Raw genomic sequence first — 13,742 nt, 5'->3', positions numbered from 1 at the left:
GTGTACTGTTGATAGATAAAAGCTGACTGTAAAGTGATGTTTTAAGAACAGATTTTTTTAATTGCACCAGCTTTTGTACAATCTTAATGCTAATATGAATTTTCTCCTTTTTAATTTCAGGTTTTATGCTGCTGAAATTTGTATTGCTCTAAACTTCCTACATGAAAGAGGCATAATCTACAGAGATTTAAAACTAGACAATGTTCTTTTAGATGCAGAGGGTCATATCAAATTAACAGACTATGGCATGTGCAAGGTAGGCTTTTTCTCACCTTTCTTTTGTCACTTTGTCATTCAGTAGTATATCTCTTTGATTATGCTTTAAGTCAAATATTGCATCCAGTGATAATAAGAGAAAACTGAGAAAATTTATTCTTCCCTTAACGCTAGCGTTAGTGAGCCGAGAATTTGGTTGTGGAATAGGAACTTTATTTTGAAAAATGACTGTTGAAGAATAGAGCCACATTTGTAACTTTTTGCTTTGTGCGTTTCAAGTTACGTTGGTCATTTTGGGGGACAAAAGAAGTTTGGCCCGTTGGCCAAGTTCATTTCTTTTATCTGTTTCCTATGTGACCCAAGTTAGAAAACTTATCTTTAAGACAAGTACGTTTTTAAAAGGGTCTTTTCCATCTCTTAGTAACTGAGGTTCTGTGAACATGAATTGCATTCATCATTCTCTGTGGCTGGACTGTACAGGTAGTTAACCAACACGGGCTCTGTAGTATCTCAGTTCTTAGGCTGCAATCTTTAGCACTGAGAGGCAATTTAGAGAGCATTGCTTTCAAAGCACATGGTAACGTGTAGCATGTACTTAACGTGATGCAGAGGAAAGCAGGAAAATGTCAATAGAAAATGAGTATAGAAAATACTAAATTTAAAACTTACATGTGTAAAGTTGGAATGCCAGACATGACTGAAGTGGTTGTAATCTGACAAGAATTCTGCTTAGAGCTGTTGATTTGACCTCAAGTCTTCTTGTTATTGCCACACTGTTTCTGGCTAGTATGTGAAATGGGACTAGAGTCCAGTATATTTCTTGGTGAGAATAAGTTTCTGAAGCCAGAATTGCAACTGGCATTGTGTTGATACTTAAAAGTCCAAGGATTGAGTGTATAATACTAATTTTTATTTGGCTTATTTCAGAACATGGTTAAAGCATGTTATGATGATGTAATGAGGAAAGCTTGTCTCATTCCCTCCATAGAATAGATATTGCACCAATTTCTAAGAATGCTGGACTAGAATGTTTCTCCACTATCAAAGTGCACAGGTTGTGGGGCTTCACGTGGAATGTAGCAGTTATGTAAAAGTTTGATTCCTTTGTTCCTAAAAATGGAAGGTTTTTTCCCAACATCTATTTGAAAAGGACTTCCAAATCGGTTGTAATCTGAATTTTTTTTTTTAAATGTATCTGTAAATACTAAACAAAATGTTGTTAAAAATGTGTTGTGGCTGAGTATTAGTCAGTTAGTTTGCTGAAGATAAGCTGTAAAGTCATAAGCCAGCTTTGACCACTATGAGTATTTATTTTTCTCTAGCATTGCCTTTTTTGAAAGGAAGGTCTTTAGACTCCCTAAGTAACTTGGCTTTATAAGTCTAATTAAGGGAAGTTCCTGGAAAAGGAGGTCAGCTTTTAATTTATGAAATGATTTATGCATGTAGGAAGGTTTGGGCCCTGGTGACACTACAAGCACTTTCTGTGGGACACCAAATTATATTGCACCAGAGATCCTCAGAGGAGAAGAATATGGTAAGTTGTGACTATACAATTTGTAGTTATAATAAATCACAAAGCAAAGGTCTAGTTGTAGGTTGGTTCAAATACAATTATCTTTAGATTTCCACATTTTTTTGCCGTGAGAAAATGGCATATTGTACAGTTTAATTTTTTTCTGAAATAAGGTTATTTTTGTTTTTCTCTTGCAATCACTCGTTTCAACTTCTTTTAAAACATACTTTGCCTGAAAAATAACTATTAAATGATACTGTAGCAAAGCCAAGTCCACTCCTTGAAGAACTTGACATCCCAGCTACTGTTGTCTTCCAGACAAGGTTATAGAATGCTATAACAAAGTTATTGCTCATGCAGAAGTCAAAACTATAGTAGTCTTTTTAACCAGTGTTGTTGTTGTTTGAGCTGATTTGATCAATAGGTTGAATCTGTCACTTAGTTACAAGATACTAAAATGTTCAACTTTTAAAACAAAAAACAACAACAAAAAAAACCACTGAAAATTGTCAGCTTAAATACACTGAATTTTCATTGAAGCATTGCTGTCTGGCAGACACCTGCAAACCCCTATACAGATAATGTTTGTAATCCCAGTTCAGAAAACTCTCAAGTCTCATCCAGCGATAGTGTAAGTTGTGATGTCTGTGGCTTCAGTGGAGGTAGAGAATTTCAGTACTTAGTAGAACCAGGCCTTTAATCTTCATTTATAAGAGATAAGACCTAAATTCAAGGATTCCTGGCTGAAAATCTGCTCTGCACATATTTACAGGGTTCAGTGTGGACTGGTGGGCTCTCGGTGTGTTGATGTTTGAAATGATGGCAGGAAGGTCTCCATTTGACATTATTACTGACAATCCAGACATGAACACTGAAGATTACCTCTTCCAAGGTATTAGTCATTTTGATATTTTTTTTTTTTTCCATTCTTGGGGGAGAAATAATGAAAATTAGCAGTTCCAGTAGGACAGTTAGGTTTGCCTTTTCCATTGTTATCCCATAGCTGCCTGTATATCTACTGCAGATAAAGGACCTCAATATTTCCAGTTCTTTATTCCAGGAATTTGTTTTGTTGAACTCAGATAAAATGGTCTGGAATTAGGAAGCCTTCTAGAGACAATAAAATATTTTGTAAAAATATCCACAGTTCAGAAATAACAGACAGAAATTGTATGGAATGGTATCTTTGTTAGAAGGAAGTCCACAGACCAAGTATGAATTTTAAAATTCAGTGTTACATGAGATGATAGGAGGATCTTCGTGACAGAAATGTATCAACCTGTAGTTTTGCTCCAGACAACTCTTAATTTTAATTTTTTTTTTTTTTTTTTTTTACTGCTGGTGAAATTCATATAACTTTTTGTAACAGTTTTACCCTTCAGGAGTAGTAATGTATGAATTTTTCTAAACAAAAGTAGTAATACTTGCCGTATTTATTACAACAGAAACTCTGTAACAGTTTGGGGAATTGCGAAGTTGTCTGCTCCCTAATATGCAGAACCATTTTTTAAACTAGTTACTGCAATTATGTAACAGAATCTGCCATGGTCTTCTTGACAAGCCTACTTTTCCATATACTGAGGACACTGGAGAAAGTTTTATTCCCTGTTTGTACTACAAACAATAGAAAAAAGATAATGAAGCTAACATTTCTTTTAGGAAATCTTGAAATGTTGGTATAACAGTGCCTTGAATTACTGTAGCTCCTTTTGTTTGCATTATTTTAAATAATTACCGTATCTTCCCATTTTCCAGATGGTAACCTATTTAAATAATACAGTGTTTGTATTGAAATCATGGTCAATGTCATAAAACAAAAAACAATGTTGCTGTTTTTAAACTTGTAACAGTTATTCTTGAGAAGCCAATCCGGATTCCAAGGTTTCTTTCTGTCAAGGCTTCCCATGTGTTAAAAGGATTTTTAAACAAGGTAAATAACATTCTCTTATTTTTAGCATCTAAGTTCTGGAAGTCAGAGCTTCCTGTTGAAAGCAATACAGTTAAGAAGTTAATCTGCTTACGATTGAGAAAAATCTATAAAACCTTGGTATCCTATATGTTAAAAAAACCCCATTTCTTAGTTGCTAATTTACTGAGTGAATTCCACAGCACATACTTGATTTAAAAGCTTGCATCTAGTTAAAAAAAAACAACTATTGGTTTGTTTATAAACTCTTTTCTGTAATACTTAATACTCATTTAATTAAGCTGCCTGAAATCTGTAGAACCATTATTATTTCTAATGGAGAAAAGAAGGGTATGAATTATACATTACTAAATAAATCTTTTATTATTTTAGGAAGTTGTAAAATATAATTTAAAAATGAAATTTCAAACAAACTTCATTAAAAAAAAAAATCCCTTGATAGCCATAATATGTTTATCTTAGCAGCAGTTTGCATAATCATAGGGAATGCTGGAGTCATGTATGTGGGCTTTTGACAAACATGGACTGTAACTGGCTTAAAGTATGTAATAGGAGTTTCTGTGTTTTCTGCAGGATCCCAAAGAAAGGCTTGGTTGTCAGCCGCAGACAGGATTTTCTGATATCAAGTCTCATACATTTTTCCGCAGCATAGACTGGGATCTGGTAAAATAATTACTTCTGTCTTTACGTGTTCAAAAGGAATAGATTCTTTCAGTTTATTAATTGTGTGCATATGTAACAACTCCATTAAAAACAGTGACATTCAATTCCATAAATGTAAAAGCTATTTTGCTTTTTCCAGGTGATGGAGAAACAAGCTTTCTTTCATGACCATAATGGAAACAAGCTTTATTTCATGACCAAAAATCTGGCTTGCTTCCTAACTCTAAGAATGGTTACAACTTGTGGGTATAATTTTTAAAATATATGATGAATTTTAAAAAACATATTAAAGCGTTGGTGGAACCATTTATTTCTTGGTTTCTATTTATAGATTCTGCAAACTCGTGCACTGGGTTCTGCTGCTATAAAATTTATCCAGTATGCACGCAAGGTACCTGCAATTGTAGTGTGAAGGACTGCATTGATTTCCAGTATCAGAATTCAATGCCTTGCTATTCTGGGTGGTCATTTCATATAGTCCTATTAGTAAACATTTCAAGCTCCACTGAACAAGGAAGTGTGGATGAGCAAAGACAGCCTATTGGAATGCTATTCCAGTACTTCATTTCTTTTGCTGATTAGAAACCTTTCTGCCTTGACAGGAAGGTTAGTAGTTGATTAACACAGCCAACAGACGGGGTAAAGTGTTATGAAACCAGTTTAGATACAGCCATGGAAGATGAGGTACTTCAGATACATGAAGCATTTGTAATCTATTTGTAGTACATTAGGAAACCCCCCCCCCCCCCCACCCCCACCCCCCAAACAAAACAAAACACAAGACTGAATCTACAAACAATATAATATTTAAGATCAGTAGGATTATTCAGGTAGTAAGTAGGTAACGGGGTTTAGTAACATGAGTTGTTGTGAGTAGGATCAGGTCTTTTTTTTTTTTTTTTTTTTTTTTAAGGATGTGGCTTGAAAGCAGTGTGGTTACCTGAAATGGTTCTCTGATTATTGCTTTCAGGTTTTCTTTATTGCAGCTGGTGTGAGGAAATTTTTTAGTTCATGGTGGAGTAGATGACTTGCATTTCAGTGGTTTTGCAAGCATAAAATATTATTGAAATTGTAGGTTTTTTAAAAGCTTCTGTTACTTGATAGTTGTGCCTACTTCTGTCTTCATTGTGGAAAACTCTCACAGAAATGGCATTGTTACATTTATTGACACTTGAGCAATAAAACAATTAAGTGGGGAACACTGCCTTATCAGCATTACTCTTTTTAATATCTAGTTGAACAGTGAAAAAATACGCACATAATATTTTCATAGTCCTAGGAAGTCTACAGGAAGTGTAGAAATAGGCAGACAGCAGTGCCTGTAATAACATGAATGAGGTTCAGAGGAGGACGGAAAACTGCATGATTACATTTTTACTTTGAAGCCTGCTGTTCAGACCTTCATTGTTAACATTCTTCAGAGAAGACATTTGCTACATAAGGAGCCAGTGTTTTAAAATACCTGGTGTTTAGAAAATTATTCACGTAATGAAGGCTGTCTTTAATTTTGTCAGACATCCCTTGTTTTGTATTCTCCCTTAAGCCGAAGTGTTACTTTTTTAATGTTAGCTACCTAGTGGTGCTGTATTGCAACTTGCTTGAGTTTGTGGTAGAGCATAAGCATCGTGTACTGCAGGGTTTCTGTTCTGTTTTGCAGTTTTTTGAGAGAGAGGGAAAGAGGGAAGACGGTTGGATTTGTATTTTGTTTATTTGTATAAGAAACTCCTAATTGCAATTGGTGGTACTTGGTCAATGTTTATGCTGATTTGAATTTTGATTTTTTTTTTTTTAACCTTTTTTTTTTTTTTGGCTGAAAGCTTTGGTATTAAATATCTGTTAAAAAAAAACTAATGGAAAGATTTAGGTGGTTGTGCTGGTTTGTGATATGATAAGGACTGCTGCTCAGGAGGATCTAAAACGTCATGTAAATATTAAGCTAAATTTCTACTACAGTGTTGGGAAATACATTCAGGAGAAAATGAAAAAAATATTTGGAAAGCTTTTTTACTTATTGGAGATTTCTTTGAAATGCAGGTGATGAGTAAAAAATTCTGACTTAAAAGTTTTTCCAAATCTTTTCATGTTGAAACACAAGGAAACAAGAGTGTAATGCTGACTAAAATTTTTTTCTGTGTGAAGCTTGAGTTAAATGGAAAAATAAATAATGGTAAAGTGAACACATGTACCATAAACTTTTTTTTCCCTAGTGTTAGTCATCTGAGTTGTGTGTGGCACAGCTAAGAACATTTTAGATTACTCACTCTGCGTATAGGATGGCTTAACAGCATTCAGGGAAGTACCAACACAACCTTTTTATGATTATTTCAGTACCTGAAGTCTGTTCTTATCCTAGTGCTTGGGTTTATGGTATTTATCCATTATATTCTGGAAAAAGAACTACGAAGCCATGGCTACTGTTAGCTGTGTACAGAAGCAGTAAGGTTTTTTTTTTTAGAGCTGTACCAATGTATTTTTTTACTCATTTTCTCAAGTTAAAAGCTGCAAGTTCACTATATAGTTTATTTAAGAGTGCTTTCATGCTTTACTGAGTACAACATAAAAGAGGCAGTCAGATGTTTAACATCTAGTTGAATGCCTTGCTGTTGAAATGTTAATGCATAGCTACAACTGACTCATAATGACAATCTTACCACCCTACTTCAATTTTTAAATATTCATTTTGCTGTTTCTTTCATGCTGCCATTCTTGTTTGGGAGGAGCTAATTTTATCTTCCTTACAACTGTTCATTTCATGATGCTTTCTAAGACCTGATAACTGATGGGATGTTGATGTATTGAGATTCCCTACCCAGTTATAGTTTTGTGATTTCCTCATATCTCCATCTGTACTCATCACACTTTTGCCTTAATCCTGGCATGCAAGATTTTTCTGTGATTGATCACCTTTTTGTTGTTTACTCTGTGCCAAGCATAATGACATGTCCTGGCCCTAAAACCAGGTTTCCTACCCATGTTGGTAATATAAGTAACCATTTTGGTCAGTGATGGCTACTTTTCACTTACATTATGCTTACCTGTTTTTTTAAGTTAGGTTGTGGAGATTGTAGCTTTGGCTTTTTTTTTTTTTTTTTAACTGAATATGAATTTTAGAATTAGAATGTTGCTGTCTGTGCTACTACAAAGTTGACTAAGTGACAGATATTTTTTGTCTCCAGTGCTGTGGTGGTAAAACTTTAAGGTTAAGGGCTAGTTAAAGTTATTTACTCTGTATAGAAGTGTTGCAGTTAATATGGCATAAGTTTCCCTTCCTGCTAAATATGATCAGTAGCTTTCCCATACTTCTATACTTATATTCCTAAATTGCAAGTGTTACTTATTACAGTGTTATGTCCTATGCAACTCTGTAGAACATTAAACTAGAAATCTGAGTCTTAAGATCTAAACTACAATTGCAGTTTTTATTTATGACCTATGATATATCAGAAATAAGTCTCTTCTGCACACAAATGCTATTCCTCAGGAAGAGAAGTAAATATATTGTGCTAACTCTTGTATTGCAGCAGTAAGCATCTGTGTGGGAATTTTTCAATCCTGTGTGTAATCTACCAAGTTAGAGAAAACTTAAATGGCTGAATTATTTATGGACTTCTATTTTTAAATGTAGAGCACTAATTATATTGGTGTCTGTTGCCTAGCTTGTAATGTGTATTACTTAGGTATTTTGACATTTCTCTCCAATAGCATTTAACGTAGTTGAATTTGTAGAGTTCTTTTGTTAATTATTACAGAAAATGTTACTATAATAACTCATTTCTGTTTTGAGTACGCGATTTTAGTGTTTGTGTAAATTTGGATTTTGTTGTTAGTGTTGTTTTGAAACACACGGAAGCCTTCCCTTTTTTCCTATGAAACTGACCTATAAAATGTATCAAATTAAGAGTTTGGGAACCAATACAGTTTGTATAAACTTCTCTTTTAAATGGGCGAAAGCTACTGTTTACATTTTGAATAATTTTATCTCAAAAGTGACAATTCATATAAGAACAACCAGGACGATTAAGAAAAATCTTACATTGAATGGTGGTGAAAGGATTTTTCTGGGAGACGTACAATTTGCCCATTTTACTTGGCATGTTCTGGGTAGAACACGTGAATGACATATGGACTTGATAGCTCAAGTATGTTACTGGTATGCAGCAACACAGAGGCCTCTGCAAAATGCAGTTGAACTTCATAGGCATGATAGGTGTAGTGCATTCCTCATTGTAGCTGGAGAACCTTCTTCAGAAAAAGTCTTCAAAATTATATTAATGAAATTGAATACTATTCAGCATTAGCCAGGTACAACTAAAGGAGTGTGAAGAATCTGCAAGACCTTTAAGAGAATTTGCAGATCTTGGTGTAGAAGATCCCTCTTTTTGGTGTGTTCCATCCAGACCTGTGAAGAAGCTGGAGCCAGAGAGAAAGTTGAGTACACCATGAGAATTCATAGGAAGAACAGTCTCTGGTCAAGAGTAAATCGAGAAAAGGGAGCAAGGCTTTTTGCATCAGAGCTGCTCTTGGATAATAATTGACCATCATCTATTACCTTAAGACTGCTACCTCTAGACTCAGAAGGCTGGACCAAAAAGATCTGTACTTGTACTTCTGAGGGAGGGAGGGCAGTTTTTGGATCAGTTTATCAAATTCAAACATCATGGAGGTCTTTCCAGACAAATCTTAAAAATGCAATTCCAGTTATGATCAAAAATGTTTTTTCTTATTTTCTAATTATTTTCAGCCTTTTTTATTCTTAATACTATAAGCCTTTGAAAACATACCACCACCATACTAACTAGGGAACCAGAAAAATCAGAGTTGACTCTTCAGTCTCGGGCAGTGATCCGTGATGGACTCTGCAGTAAGGGATCAGAAAGAGAAATGGTCGTTCATTTCTTTCTACAGGAATTCTGACAAAACATACATGACTCTTTTATTACAACAAAATTGTTTAAATTCACTCATCATAAACATTACATTTTCTTACAGCTTTGAGGGCTTTTGAAATGTAATTACTATCGCCCTATATTACTATATTTGGAAATCTAGTTGTCATACTAACTTTGGCTTTTTACTGAAGTTAAACAACATCATTTTAATCTCCTATCTTTTGATTTAATGGACAATAAAACACTGAACTGCAGTTAAGCAGATGGTTTAAGTTTTAAGTACCATCAATCACTGTAAAAATGTATTTTACTGAATTTGTTGTAATTGCGAATAGGATATGATGAATGTGATCCACATGTGAATACCATAAGGATGGAATTCAAGTCAGGAATGAAGTGAGATAGTGAACTAAAAAGATCCCTAATTGAGGTGGCTTGTCAGAAGGTTTTGGAGCTATTTTAAATTTAATCATGGTTAAAACCTATGCAAGCTGTATATCTTGTATACATTTTACGGAATGTCTTTTCACAACTGTAAAAATCATGCAAATGGGGTGATTCTGCTTGTGATATTTTCCCATCATTTCTTAAAGGAGTAGTAAGTTAGTTTTGTATCCTCTGCAGAAAAGTATGAAGTTGCTCCATCTTCTTGTCACAAGCTCTCTTATGTCTGCAGTGAAAAACCACTGTTTGCCGCTTCATTCTATTCTGGAAGTGCTTTTGCACAAGTTCCAAATTTGTTTGGCCGCATTGAAGCAGATACCATTTCTTGAAAGGAAGCAGGACTATGATTTGGATCTATAGGAAAAAAATAGCCTAGATAAGGGAGTACAGGAGTTCAGCCTTTTCGGAAATTTATCCAGGAAAATCCCTGTTACTGCCCTACAGATTAAAGGGCTAGATTCTCCCAAGAGTTTTCTTTCTCCCTAGGCACCCTGAATAGTAAAGCACATATCCTACATAAAAGCATGCTGGCACAGATTAATCACTCTAGTTTTGTAGCAACATAGATACATACTTTAAAAGGAGAAAGCATAATGGAAGTTTTATTGAAACAGTGTGGAGGTCTGAATTGCAAATAGTATGTACATTTCCGTTCTCAAATCAGAAGAGAGATTATCAAATGATCTAGCTGCATAACTTGTTAATTCCCAGTGATACCAGATGACCCTCCTGATCTCTGAATTTGTTACTGAGTTTCCTGTAGTCTGAACAGACTATTCCATGTCATTTGTGGAATTCTGTTACTGTCTTACTGGGACCAAAGAAGGCTAAGTATGTCACCAGGAAAATGTTAAATTTCTCACTGCAGAAGAGTTAGTACTATCCATAAGCCAAAGTAAATATTGTAACTTGGTGAGACAGATGTCCAAATGGGAAGTTTTTAACCTGAGCCTGTGTTGGAAATTCACTAATGTATTAAAGGGAGGCGGGGGGCAGAGAGGATGTGTATCCATAGGATTTTTTTTTTTTTTTTTTTTTTTATTGTTAGGGTGCTTTAGCTTGCCATATATGGCTCAAAAGTAAAAAAAGTCTGGAAATTGCTGGTAGATTGCTGGAAATAGTAGTGTAGAAAGTGAATTGGAAACCTAAACAGTGTGGTGTGAATTGTTTAAATCTCAGAAGAAAAACTTAGATACAGTGTGGCTGATGAGACTTTACTCTCTAATCAGTAGAAGAGAATGCAGACAGTGCAAACTGCAGAGCTACCATTTCTTTAAAATGGATCTCACCGTACTGGCAACTTCACAGTAACTGACATTAACAGAAAGCTGGGCTTTGCTTTTGCATGAGCAGATACCAAATGATGTTTCAAAAAATAAATTACAACTGGTACTAAATACTATCTAGCGTTTAGTATTTCAAAAGATGGTGAAACAGAGAGAGAAGGCTATCTGCTGCTTTCCCAGCAAAAGGCATGTAGTGGTTGGCTAATAGCCTGATTAATGTACTTTTAATTTTTAAATGAAATCTGTGAAAACAAAACTTCGTAAGGAATTTCAGTCTCCATACAAAACCACATATTAAAACAGGCTTGTCGCTTTGTCATTTATTACTGCTATCACTGAGGATGCGTTGCATGAAAACAAATTGTGATTTTCAGTTTTCCATTAGTGTCATTAGGTCTCTTCCAAAGGGAGTTTTGAATGTTGATTTTGTATCTGGTGTTTCTCTAGAGGAATGGTGACCTCCAGTGGCCAGCAAGGCTAACCCAAACTGTATATACCACGTAGGCCATAACAGATCAGAATAATGATCAAGTCTGATAGCCTGTCTCTATCAAAGCCAATACCAGAAGCTTCAGAGGAAGGTAAAAATGGTTCCAAATGCTCCTAGCCTGCAATGTTTCTCGTACAGATAACTAACTTCCTTCTGGTTTATGTAGTGGTCAATTTTATGCCCTGTAGCATGAGTGTTGATATATAGATTGTATGGATGTATAGATCAAAAATAATGGTCAGAAAATTCTGTAACATCCTGTATTTTAACCACAGCTTTTAAGTACAAACTCCTGCGGTGATAAATTCCTTAATATAACAGGGGGAATGTAAGTGGATTATACTTCCTATGATTAAAAAAAAAAAGACGACAAAAAACCCCTCCACAATTCAGAGAAGGCAGGAAGAATTCATTTAACTAGAATTTCATTCTGAAATAACTAGCAATTTATTCTTTATCAATTGCATGCCTGTTGGTATCATTACCAAAAGGAAAATTATTAGCAGTGAATGAGTTATGTAACATAATTGAAATCTTAGCCTCGCTCTCCCTGAGAACATCTTCTCTGCCCATACATATTAAAACAATTTTGCAGTAGGTTGAATTTTAGTTTTATACAGAATTTTCAAGGAATTTTAATAAGCGTCTTCAAGTTAAAGTTATTAAGCGTAGTAATTACATAGTCTGACTTGCTGTTATCAGTGAAGGCTAAGCTCTTGTTTTTGGAGAGGCAGTATTATTTGTGAAATTGTCTACAGCCTATCTGGATGTTCTGAGTATCATTAATATTACAGTGCAAACTCTGTTACACAAGTATTCTGGCTGAGATTTGTGTTTGTATCTTTAAGCCACGCTGATTTTTTTTTTTTTTTTTTTTTTTTGAGGGAGGGGAGAAAAATATACTTGCTATGGCATCTTTGTCCCTTTAGGATCTGACCAAAGGATTCTTTCCAGCAGGAATAGGAACATCACCTGTCATAACTTGCATAATGCATTCACAGTTGCCTCTGAGTGATTCTGTTACCTAGAATTTACAGCTATCCTTCCGTTTGCTGTGTTACCTTCAGTTCTGCCCCAGCATACGCCCTCACTATTGCAAGGGGATCCATGTGAGAAGTTTTGTACCTCTATTCTGATGTAGCTCTGAGATTCTTCTTCACAAAGCCTGTCACAACAAGATGCTGATCCTGTTTAAGGTCCTGTAATTTCTGCTATAGTTGACCCACTGAACAAAAAAACCCATACAATAGTGACAAGCACACTCTCCTAATATTGGAAGCCTGGATTTATTTACCTTCTGTTTTCTTTTGTTCTTCTAATTAATGTTTAATTCAGTAATGTTAAATGGGAAAAACAGACTCCTAACTGTATGGTACATAAGAAATCCCTAGTGTTTTGTAAGACCATTTCAAACAACTATGGAAGCAAAGAATATAGCTTGAAAGCTCCACTCTGAAATAGCAATACTGACAAACATATTATAATCGTTATTCAGAAAGGATGTGAAGAAATATATGTGCCAATGCTGAAAAAACTGGATCCTCACAATTTTTTTTGTGTTATTATCTCAGAAATTTTTTTATCATTTTCTTGTACGGGCAGAGTAATGACTTGAATCTATTTATGGGTTCAAGATTGGTGTGCGTAGTCAGTGCCTCCTTAAATTAAAGGAGCTTTGTATGAATGCAGCAGACCAATTAAACAAACGTTTTGCAGAATTGGCATTTTAGATGGTCATAAATAGAAGAATTGTAAAAATACATGGCTATCTATTACATATAACATAGTTATGGTTATAGCAATTGCTACATTGGCAATCTGAGGCCAAATTTAAATTTTCACTTTCTTTAAAGTTCAATAACAGCTCTTTTAAGCGTTGCTGCAAGGATTGCGTTGTTTTCGCAGAATATACAAAATGTACTAGCATCTATAAATAATTGTAAAAAAGTAAAACTACAGTTGATAAAAAAGCACATTTTATGAGACAGTATGTGCTGGCATCTTCATTGAGATGGTATATTTAATTGCCAGTTTAATAACTTGCCATGCCTTCCTCTGTGACTAGCATGCTTGTTATCCTTTTGAAGTTGGGTTTCTAATGAAACTGTTTTCTCAGTCTGATGTGTGGCTAACAAGAAGTGCCAAAACCTGGTCCTAAAATGATTTTGGAGCATGAGACTCAATGGCAGAATATTTTAATAGATAAATTAGGAGATTCAATCAAATATTTAAAAAAGAAATAATAAGCATTGACATTTTGGAGGCAAGGTGAATTTTCCAGGTAATCTTAAAGTTTCTCACAGTACTCCCAAGG

General features: G+C 34.8%; 1 protein-coding gene across 5 annotated transcripts in view; it reads left to right on the top strand.

Moving 5' to 3' along the window:
* The window catches only part of PRKCZ (protein kinase C zeta), a 70,002-nt gene that overhangs the window by 47,063 nt on the left and 9,197 nt on the right, over positions 1–13,742 (top strand). For all 5 annotated transcript variants that reach the window (XM_052791260.1, XM_052791259.1, XM_052791262.1 and 2 more), the window contains 5 exons: positions 121–256; positions 1,663–1,750; positions 2,502–2,621; positions 3,580–3,659; positions 4,230–4,319. In XM_052791260.1, coding sequence (XP_052647220.1) covers positions 121–256; positions 1,663–1,750; positions 2,502–2,621; positions 3,580–3,659; positions 4,230–4,319 — 514 coding nt within the window. The remainder of the gene's footprint in view (positions 1–120; positions 257–1,662; positions 1,751–2,501; positions 2,622–3,579; positions 3,660–4,229; positions 4,320–13,742) is intronic.

Source organism: Harpia harpyja, chromosome 7, assembly GCF_026419915.1.
Source record: "Harpia harpyja isolate bHarHar1 chromosome 7, bHarHar1 primary haplotype, whole genome shotgun sequence".
NCBI classification, from domain to species: domain Eukaryota; kingdom Metazoa; phylum Chordata; class Aves; order Accipitriformes; family Accipitridae; genus Harpia; species Harpia harpyja.
The sequence above is the reverse complement of the archived record's forward strand: the minus strand, read 5'-3'. Positions and strand labels throughout refer to the sequence as shown.